Genomic DNA, 11,754 nt, shown 5'->3' on the forward strand with positions numbered 1-11,754 from the left:
AATTCAGTCAGCAGACTCCTCTTGCTGCTCCTCTACGCCCTCTTCATGCCCCTCCCCATCAGACAGGCGAAGATGGTCATCACCATTTTGGGGTTGACCTCCACCAAATCCTCGGGCAGAGCGTAAACTTTAGCTCCAATCTTCCTCGCCATGGAAACGGCATACCTGCATTCATCAAAAGTCATGCATTTTTCACACGACGTATTCGACGGTACAAAAATATAAAGTTAATGGGTTTATTACTTTGCATTGTCCAGTTTGTCTTCGTCCGACAGTCCGTCTCTTTTTACCAACTCAAAGTTGACGCTATGCGGCTGGATGGCATCGATGAGGTCCAGAACCGGGAGACTGCTGCTGATGGATTTATCCTGGCACAAAACGGAAATGTTAAACTAAAATTGCACATATATTCCAGTATTATTACTATTCACCTTAAAGCTTTTGATGGATGAAGTTTTGCCGGCTTCAGACAAAGTCTTGTTGACCCAAGAAATGATCAGATCATCTCCAGCAACTTCTCCGTGTCCCAGGTCTTCCAGCACATTTAGAGTGTACCTGTGGGACATTTGGGATGATAAAACTCACAAACTGTCTCCTTATTCTCAAAAATTAAAAAACTAAATATTTTTAAACCCACACCACCCTCTACCTGTCATAGGATGTACTGCAAGACTAACAAAACTCCCCACAGGCCGGGATACTCAGCTCATAAAGACACAACTTTTTCTGAAGATGAAGGAAAAATGAGACTAAAACTGCATTGGTGAGTATTTCTTTAGTCAAATTGTTAAATTTAAAATATATGTGCATTCGCTTGTAGACGACTAGATCCATGTACGTCTTTGTCTCCATTGCTGCCATCAATATATAATCATTGCACTTTAGGTTTCAGCTAGAAAACTGTGACAAGGAACATTGATGGTTTCTGGGTAATGTAGTTATTTTTCAAATGAGTTCCACTGTATTTTTTAGAAGAATTCTATTCTTATCTCGCTGAGACAACTTCCATCCCACAAACTCGGTTTTTGATTGGTCAAATAATTTCTTTAAAGACCTACTCCAATGAAAATTCTGTTTTTGGTGTTTTTGACCTGTTGCATTTTTCTCATGATGGAGAACGGTTTTTCTTTGTTACAACAGAGTGTTAGGGCCATAAAAAATGTAAAAAGTAATATTACAAGATTTAAAGTTGTAAATTTAGGACTTTAAATCCTGAACATTTCCATACTTTTTTTCTCCTAAATTTGCAACTTTTTTCTCTTAAATTCTCAAGAATTAAAGTAAAAAAATATCTTTAAGTCATAAATTTAAGACTTTGAATCTAGTTAATTTGAGTTTTTTTCTCATAAATTTACAACTTTCTTATCATTAATTTACAAGATTTAAAGTCGTAAATTTAGGATTTCAAATCTTGTAAATTTATTAGTTTTTTTCTCATTACTTAACTAGATTTTTTTTCTTGTGAATTGGCGAGATTTAAAGTAATAAATTTACGATTTTAAATCTTGTAAATTTACGACTTTTTCTCATAAATTCACAAGATTTAAAGTAATACATTTACAACTTTAAAGTTGTATTTTTTGTACTTTAAATCTTGTAAATGTATGAGTTTTTCTCTCATAAATTCAATTCAATTTAAATCAATTTTATTGATTTCACTTGGATAGTGCATATTAAAAGCATTTTTTTTCTCGTGTTTTTTTTTCTAATTTTTCTCGTAAATTCACAACTTTTTTCTTGTAAATTTACGACTTTAAAACACGTAAATTTACAAGAAAAAAGTCAAATATACAGTTTTATTCTTGTATTTTAACAGTTACGACTTTATTCTTGTAAATGTTCAAGACTTAAAGTGTTAATTTTAAAAGATTTTGTTTGTAAACTGGCCTAATACTCTGTTTTATTTTATATATATATATTTTTAAAAAAATTAAGGTTAAACAAAGGAATGATGGGAAATAAGTGCAGGCTTACTCCCTCTCCAAAAGTCCCGCCCACAATTTCGATGTTATTTCTAATGAACTTCTGTCACTCTGTCCTTGAAAATTACACAGGTTTGTTGATTTTGGCAAAAAAATGACATAATCCAGATTAAAAGACCATTGGGGATCAAAAACAATCGGAGTGGGTCTTCAAAGATGACTTTGCTGCAGTTAAGAAGGTGGAGGACATCACCTCCTCATCAGCTGCCACACCAGCGCCAGGGTGAGAGTCTCGTTTCCATCGTACAGGTCCTGCCCTCCGATCCCCACTAGAGAAAAGCCGGCCTTTTGCTTTCCCAGCTCCACTGCGTAGTTGCAGTTCTCAATCTGTTGTTCAAGAACAGATTTGTTAATCATGCGCATGTATAAATGCTTTAGTCTTTCTCTGTGCACTGACTTTCTTCAAATGACCTCCTCCGACCCCCTTGAACGGCGGATGGTTGACTCTGCTGTTCCAGTCCACCTTCACCTTGATCTTTTCATAAAGCTGCAGGATCACCATGGCGTCCTGCAGATCCCTGCACACACACACACAGGTTTTATTCAGTTCATTGAGCTGCTGAGGCTTAACGCCGACAGAGAGGCTCTGACCCGTAGATGTGATGGACATGCGGATTGACTCCCAGAGAGTTCATCCAGTTCCTGAACGTCCTCTCTTCCCTGGATTCATCTGGGAGACAGAGATAGAAGATGTTTAGACAGAATCAACAAAAACCTTTTTCCATCCTCGCTCACCCTCAACGATCCACTCCTGGTTCTCTGGTTTGGTCAGAGCCGGATGTTTGTTAAAGAGCGTGGCCACGAAGGCCATGTTGAGTTTGGCATTTCCGGTGACGACGTCGGTGGCCGTCACAAACTCTCTGCAGCCCAGACGCTCGGCCTCCTTCAGCATAAGCTCCGCCCTTTTTTTAAGATCCTTTTCCTGATGACACACAGTATAAAACATACTTTTAACCCAAAAAATTATACAATTTTTTCAAGTAATTCATTTAAAAATAAAAGGTAATAAAAGAACCAAACTTATTTACACTTGTGTACTTGTTTGTACACAAATAATATGTACTTATTTATGTACATCATGTTGGAAATATGTACATTTTCTAGTAAAAACCTGATTTAATTTGTTAAATACCAGCATATAAGGTTTTATTTTCTTTTAAGTTAAAATCCCATTAGTTTATTCTCCACATCCCCAGTGGGAGTGGTGAGTTGCAGACACTGCTGCACTCAGCCACCATTCAGTGGTTTAACCCCCCCAATCCAACCCACTATCGTTGAGTATCAATCCCATTTGGTCGGCCTGGATTTGAACGCATGACCCTCCAGTCTCAGAGCGGACGCTCTACCAAAGGCCCACTGACCGTTTACACTGATCTGTCGTAATTAGATAATATTCTTTAGCAAATAAATGCTTATTTAGATATTTATGTGTTGACCTAAAGCAAAAATGATTAAATTTCACTTTATTTCAAACAGAAACCAGATAAAATTGTAAATAAAATAAATAAAATTAACCTTTGGAGAGAAATAGTTCAACAATACCATAACTGCCATGTATTCTTGAGTAGTTTGATTTAATTTTTTTTTTTTAAAAAGACAAAAAAAAACTTTTCTTTAGTAATATTGTCGAGATATTACAATTCCTGTCATATTCTTTTTTTTTTCAAAATATTCCCAACATTATAACTTCTTTTTACATGCACTACTTTGTATTTTCTTTAAATAGTTTTTAAACATTTTAAAAAATAACTAGCCCTTTTTTTATAGAAAGTTGACTGTACTGCTACTAAAATTGGTTTTAAATGACTATCATCAATATAAACGTAAAAGCAGTTTTCAATTAGTAAAACGTTCAAAACTTTTGTAAGAAAAAAACACTTTTTCTTAAAATATTTTCCTTTTTGAAGTATTAAAACAGACTGGACAATAATTAAATTTGAAATGTGAACCTTAAAAAAATCTGCAGGACAAAGAGATGAGTCAGTTTTTGGTTTTAGGGCTGAACATCAAGCAGGAGCGGCTCCTCCTTCCTCACTTACATAGAGACCCGTCATGTCGATCTCAACTCGAGGAACATCCTCTTTGCTGCCATCTGGAGCGATCTGCTCCAGCAGGTGGAAGTAGACTTTGGAGTCCTTTGAAGACAAAAAAATTAATATAAATTCACAACCACGGCTGTTTTAGTTAGATTCCAACCTTAAACAGATCTACAAAAGCATTTAAATCCACATTTACAGGTTTTTTTTTACATATATAAGCTGGTAACTGTCTGTTTTTGCACCTTAATGTCTGCAGAGAAGTTGGTGATGGTCATGCCGACGGTCTTCAGGTGGAAGTTGACCCAACGCAGCAGCAGCTCCTCAGGACTGAGCTTCATCAGAGCTTCCAGGCTTTCTCCATCCTGCAGCAGAGCTGCAATAGCTGTACGCACACAGACACACATGCACGATCATCCATGCACGTTTGGGTTCAATCCAGATGACTGGAGGCGGCGTACCTTCATTGCGGCTCAGCTGGATCTTAGCAAACAGTCCTATCTTGATGATCTGCCAGAGGAGTCCAAGAACCAAGTGGGGTTTTCCCTCCTTTAGATCCTGAGCGCCGATGTTGACGACCTGGCAGCCGATGGCTGAGGCCGAGTTCAGAGCCAAGTTCAGGTTCTCCTGTGGATGCAGAAACCGTCCAATCATCTCACAGAGCAGAACGGTGAGGAACAGGAGCATCATCCAGCCTTTTACTACGGTGGCCCTGAAGTCCAAATCGCATCACCAAGTTACTCAATGCAAAAACAGGTTAAAGATCATGACAATTAAAAAAACAAAACACAATTCCACAAAAAAGGAAATATTTTGAGTGAAAAAAAAGTTAAGAAAATAGGTATTGTGGCACATCACTGATCTAATGTTTGTTCGCGTTTTTAACAGGACAATATTTGGCATGCAGGTGACAATATCTTTTTCCCAGTTTCTGGAAATAATTTTCATTTTGGTTATTTTTTAATTATTAGTTTTGCATTTAAATATATATATTTCATATAATTTTGCATTGAGTAATTTGGACTTCCAGGGCCACCGTATTTATTCAGCTGCAATCTACGGTGGTGGTGATTCATATTTCACAGAGCTTGAGCAAAAACTTTAAAATAAACTACAATAGGTTCAAGATTATTTTAAAAATTAATAAACAGAAGCCTTGAAATCTGCCTTTTAACAGACGTCTATTGCAAATTTGGTCACATAGAGACAAAATAAAGACTCAATCTGATGAAAATTTTATTTTTAACATGTTCTTTTGACATTTTTCTCATGATAGAGGACATGAATAAAGATGATGAAAAACTTGCAAGTGCTGTCACCTTTATTCCAGCAGAGGGCGCTGTTTCCATTTAAAAATTGGACCAAAACAGATCAAATCTCACGATAATGACTAATCTATGAGTTACAAGCTAATAGAAAGGTCAGAATTATGAAATAAACACCTAAAAATACCCCAAAAAAATGTGTAAATTGAACTAAAACTGAGCAAAATTCCATTAAATTTAAGATGCTGTGATTTATTGAAGTTGAATTCTTAGATTAACGCCTCACCTGTGTGGTGAAAGCGGTGAGTTTCTTTTTGTTGATGGTTCGTTCGTCGATGGTATCCGGGACAGATAGGTTGATGAGTTTGCTGGATCACAAACGAAAGATTAAACCCATAGAAGAGTTTTAAATCTGCCAACTCTGAGAGAAGCTTACCAGAGCAGGATGCCGTCGCCCACGGCTTTGAACAGAGCTCCGGTGTTGGGGTTGATGGGCAGAAAGTGCTTACAGTCGGGATCCTTCTCCAGAGCCGTGTTGATGTAGTTCGTGAAGGCGAAGCGCTCCTGTTCTGAAGTTAAAGAGGAACCACGATGGTCAGAATGTGAGGACTTTGAATGAAAGTTTAAAGAAGATTGTTCTAACCAGAGATTGAATGCTGGGTTCCTTCACTGGAGATCTCACTCGTGCCCCCGATGGCGACTATGCCTTCTTTCTTGTTGAGAGCTTTCCTGAAACCCTGAGCCATGCGGTCGTCCTTCATCTCTTTGAAGATCTACATGGACACCAAATTGTACTTTTACTTCTAATAATCTTAATATTTTCCTGTATGATCAATGAACCCCTTACAGTCTAGATTAGAATATATATTAGGTTCAAATCAAATCAGATGTCCAACAATTTCTACATTTACATTTTCATGGAGAAAAGTGAAAAGAAATGTAGAATCCATCATTTTAAGCACATTATATGAGAGAAAAAATATACTTGTTTGTTAGTTTTTTTATGTAGAAGGAAACAAAGTGTATGGAAGCATATTGCATCAATATATATTTTTTTTATCTAATTTTTAAAAACTGTTATGCTTCCATAGGTTGCAGTTGCAAAAAATGAGAAAAAAAACGCAAAACTCTTCCATAAAATTGTTTAATATTTCAAAAAAGTAGATATATTAAATTAGTATTCCACTCCTACTTTTGACTGCAGTATAAAAAAGTTTTATAAGTTAGTTACTCAAGTAAAAGTACATTTTTCGTGTATTTTAAATACGAAATCAGTACCTTAGCGAGTAAAACAAGCCACAATTTTGTCTAAAATAAATTCACTTTTGACCTTTTTGCACTTTCAGGCATCACTATGAACATTTTTCAGTCAAGTACCACATATTTGAATGAATAGCTTTATTAATCCTGAATTACATTTAAAAGTGGCCAGCTGCTTACAATCTCCATACACACAAAAATAAAACCCTAAAAACACTTTAATATCCATCAGTTAGAGAGTAAAATATAAAAAATATTCATTTAAATTTAATGAATCAATCAAACATTCATCAGTCTATTTTTTTGTATTTATTTATTTAAAACAGGACAATGCAATTTAAGATAAAACCACATGGTTAACCAAGACAACTAGGATTAAATTCAGCTTATCTTAAAAAAACATGTTAAAAAAATCTCAAAACGTAACAAATTCTCTGATATTTATGGGTTACTCTCAGTTTACTTTGTGAATGACAAAGCCGTTGTATTTTTTGTTGTTATTTTTGTCAAAAACAGATGAAAAGACAAGAAATAAAACTGAACAACGTTTTTAGAATATTTATTCTTGGTTTTAAAGCTAATTTACTTTTAAAAGTTCAACCGTGAAGTCACATCAACTTTGCTTTTTTAGCAGCTTTTCTAGTCAGACGGTCAGTCTGGGATGTCTGACTGGGTCAGTTAGTAGGTTAGTTGGTGTTACCTACAGTGGTGAACTCGTCAAAGCTGATGCGGCTGTCTTTGTCGCGGTCCAGCCTCTGCAGGAGCTCCCTGATCTGGTATCCGGGCAGCGGACAGCCCACCTCGCGGAACAGATCGCCAAGTTCCTTCGCACAGATGTAACCGTTACCGTCCACATCTGGACGCAAAGAAACAAACAAGTCATTATAGAAATGATGGATCATTTTTAATTTTTTTATTATATGTACAGTTCACTCTAAATGAGTTAATTATAAGAAAAAGAAAAATCTAAATTCTACAAAATATGAAGCATGTGCTCCTGCTAAGTTAAACATTATAACCTTTCTTTTAAAGCTGGATTGCTCAAAATACATTTTGCACTGAAGATTCATCTTTGCAAAGATTTCAAACCTTGTTTTTAGACAGTTTTACCAAGTTTAACCTACATTTTTTTTGTTATATTAAGGACTAGGATCTACAAACAAGGAAATTATTATTAAAATGTGTCATAATTATTTATCTAATACTCTTGACAATAGAAAAAGCTTGATTTAAGACTAGAAAAATCTCAAATGTATCTACTTTTTAAATTTGTATTTTAAGGACGCTATTTTAAAGATAAAAAAATATTAAACTGGTATTTATTCTATTTTTTTGCTAACAAAAAATTAGATTTAAGTTCTAAGAAGTAGTGCTAGTATTATTTTTAATGAAAATTGAGTATGATGGGCCAAAAATGGGACAAAATTTTTATTTTGTTCACATTTTGTTCTAAAAGTAGTAATTTCTACTTATAAATCTATTTTTTTGGACACTATAGTCAAAATGAACAACAATTAGGTTAATAAAAAACTCAAAAGGTAACTATTTACATAGAACTAGTAAACTAATAGTTATTATTGGGCAGTACAACAATCAGTTAACTTTTTTAGCTTATTTATTTTTATTTCCTTCTTTCTACATTTTGTTTAACCATTATTTAATCAGGAAAAAAAATCCCAGGGAGTCCTGATCAAGAGGCAAAAATTGTGATTACTTCATGCACATACAGATTATCTTACTACTTTTCTTCCTGAGATTAGTGTGTTCTTTTCCTACTTTTATGCTACTTCTTTTTGCAACAAGATTTTGGAAAAATAACAAATGTATGTGGAGATGGTGACATCAATTGTATCTCACCGACTTTCTGGAATCCTTCCCTGATCTCCTCCATCTCCTCGGCGCTCACCTTGGCAGACATCCTGACAGCTGTGGGGGACAAACAAATGCAGATGTGCAGCAATCCAACCAGGCTGGCGGCAATGCAAAAACTAAATCTTAAGAAAATGAAAAAGACTCTTGTCTTACTTTCTGTCTTCCATAAAAAAAGGTTTTTCAATGGCAAAGTAATCTGAGTTTAAGAAAACATTTCTTACTGATTAGAATTTTTTACTTAAATAAACATGTTTATATATTAAAATGTTCTTGTGGCACTTTTCTGATAGAGAACACATACTAAGAAAATTAAAAAGTGTTTCTTTATTCAAATTGTTGTGAATCAGGAGCAGATTCAATTCAATTTTATTTATATAACCCAATTTCACAAAGAAAATTTGCCTCATTGGGCTTAATGTCGCTAATTTTACAGATACAGAAAATTAGACATAAAATATGAAAAATAGCTAAAGACTAAACAGACTAAATAAAACTGGTTAAAAGCAGATGAAAAAGTGGAATTACTACTACGACCTCTCTGCTCCGCTACATTCAGATGCATCCACTTGTAGACGAATAGATCCATGTACGTCTAAACTGTAGCTCCAATATTGATCATCATTTTTGTTGCACCCATCATGTTAGATTGGGGTTGTGAGGGGTTGTAAGCTAGTGGGAGAGCGCGTATTTGCCGCTCTATGTCTTAGAAAATGACAGGTCTATGCTGTTTTATGACAACATTTAAAAATCTTGTCAAAAAAACAGCATAATTATAATTAAAAGACCAATTTAACGCTTGAAAAATATATCAAAATATACATATTTTTTTGCATTTTTAAGAAAACCTACTGACGGGGTGAGATTTATTTTTATTTATTTCTATTGCAATGTGTCTTTAAGAACATAAAACTGCATTTTTAGGCCTGATATGTTTTCATCTTCACTAGTTTGCGTTATTTTATGTTAGAATCACTAGATTAGTTAGCAGCACTTGTCTAAATGTATTCAAAAAAAAGCAGATGATCCAGTAACGTGTGAGCTTCAATGGATTCCAGCACAGATCGGCTGACTCGCTGCTCTGTTAGCTTCATCGATAAGTTGTATTCGACGTTTCATTGTTGCTCTGTTTGCTGCAAAGTGCAGCCTGGAGCTAAAGTGCAGTTTTCCAACAGCACAAGTCTGACCAAACCAGCCAGGAGGCAAACAGCTGCTTGTTTTAGTACACAAACACTCATGCAGGTTGCAATATAAAATTTCTCACCAAAAAAAACCCAAAAACATATTGTAATAATAGATTGTGATATCCATTAAAAAAATAATAACTTTGCATTAATTGAAGCTTTTCAGACATTTTTCACCTTTTTCTTAGCTTTATTTGTAGATTTTTTTCATTTTTATTTTGTCTTTACATGCTTGACATTTTGCTTTAAGACAAAAAACTGTTTGATATTAATTTTTAATTAATTTTTATTTTTGTTTTGTTTTTTTTCAGTAAAAAAGTACAAGATTTACAACTTAAAATTGAGTTATTTGAACAGTTTTAGGTGGATTTACTATATAATACAATCAAAAATGTATATGTAAAAAAATAAATAAATAAAGAGATATCAAAATACGCTTAAAATAAATTAATTGATTAAATTAAAAAGTACATATGTGGAAAAAATGTTTCTAATTGTTTTTAAATACTGCAAATGTGCATTAGAGGTAAAAGGTGTCTAAGCATTCAAGAAATCTGATGTCAAATAATCACAAATTGAACTGCTAATTAAAACTAGATCTTGATATCAGAGACGGAAGTCTTTCCTTCTTTTCTGCGAAACTACGGTGGCTGAAAAGGCACATTCAAACTTCCTTTTCCTGAAACTCCCACCCTACCACCCTCCTCTCTGTCTGCTTTTTATTATTCTTTCTTTTCTGTCCTGCAGGTCACAGTGGTGACATGGTTTTACCGCAGCATGACACACAAACAAATCAGCTAAACCCGAGCGCCAGTGTGCAAATGTGGAGGTCGCATTTCCAAGCAAAGTCTCACATATACCAACACAAGACTGGTGACAAATATGATGAGTTCAACTGTCCGCAACAGTTGGAGGCCGGAAACACAGATAATTATAGGTTCTCTGGGTCATTTGACTAAAACATAAGCACTGTTTTTTTCATTTATTTAAAATAAACAGGATTCATTTTAAACAGTACGTTGTTTTAACTCCTTTCATTACTAGTGTTTTTAAATAAATAACAATAATAGTTGTTAACATGCATCAAAAGAGTTAAAATCAGAAACACAAAAGCATTTTATTTTAAGAAAGAGTCATTGAAAATCACAGATTAAGCCTTTGATTATTTTTGCAAACTGATTCAGAGAATAAATTTAAATTGTCTGCAAATAAAGTAAAACCTATTTGACTCTTTAAATGCATCACAATGATGCCCTCAGGCAGACAGGCTCCTTTCATCCTGCAGACGGAGGACACATGAGTGACGGTGCGTTTCATGACATCACGGACATTCCACTACTCATCAGGAAAAATGGAAAAAAATAAAACACGTTTTTGTTTTAATTAGATGTTTTAAATGCTTACTCGTTTTATTTAGTGTTTTAAAATTTATAGTATGTTTTCTAGTATATCTTAAACAAATATTTACAATTTAAATTAAAGCAATTTAGGGAAGATCGTTCAAAATATGTGTTAGCCCTGAAAGTTGTTTTTTTTTTAAATTCCGAATAAAACGGTAAAAAAAAAAAAATAGAATAAAGATCTGTCGCAGTATTTAATAAATCACATTTTTTTTTGCCCGTCTTTGAACTTCACACCGGCCCGTGCTTTGAAAGAGGGGAGAAAACGCCCTGAACGCGTCTCCATCTTCCTACCTGCAGCCCAACGCTGGAATTCAGTGAGTCCACCCTGGAAATGAGGTCCCTCTGTCGGCCTGTCGGAGCTCTCCTGTCCCGTTTTCTTCAGCGGACACCGCCCGCTGTGAGGAGGCGCTCCGCCTCTTCATAGCACCTCCTCCTGTCCACCTCCTCCTCCTCCTCCATTCCTCCTCATTCCACGTGAGAAAAGGACATTTCTAGATACAATTTGCTGATGATTTTGAGTTTTCAGAAAACTTGATCTAAAACTGAAAATTGTAAATTCAATTTTTTTATTTAAAGTATATTTTAGAGAGGTTTAAATTATAGTTTTGTATGATCTTTGAGTTGATATTATTATATTACATTATTTTGAAGTGGATATTCTCATTAAAAATGTGTAAAATAGGCTTATAGTGAGATATTTGAGAGTAATCAGTTAATTGACAGAATCTAATTAGTTAATGAAGGTGGATTTACAC

The 11,754-nt window shown here is 34.6% G+C and overlaps 1 protein-coding gene across 1 annotated transcript; it reads right to left on the reverse strand.

The window, feature by feature from the left end:
- Nucleotides 1-11,436, reverse strand: LOC112153759 (plastin-3; the record flags this gene model as incomplete). The annotated part of the gene is given in 16 exon segments (XM_024284150.2): nt 1-165; nt 244-368; nt 432-555; nt 2,176-2,309; nt 2,380-2,500; nt 2,574-2,652; nt 2,718-2,904; nt 4,022-4,117; nt 4,264-4,403; nt 4,480-4,645; nt 5,570-5,651; nt 5,720-5,852; nt 5,927-6,056; nt 7,248-7,399; nt 8,401-8,469; nt 11,291-11,436. Coding segments are annotated over 15 exon segments (1,863 nt in total). The 5' UTR covers nt 8,462-8,469; nt 11,291-11,436.
- Nucleotides 11,437-11,754: the final 318 nt, after the last annotated feature.

This window comes from Oryzias melastigma, linkage group LG10 (genome assembly GCF_002922805.2).
Source record: "Oryzias melastigma strain HK-1 linkage group LG10, ASM292280v2, whole genome shotgun sequence".
In the NCBI taxonomy this organism is placed as follows: Eukaryota; Metazoa; Chordata; class Actinopteri; order Beloniformes; family Adrianichthyidae; genus Oryzias; species Oryzias melastigma.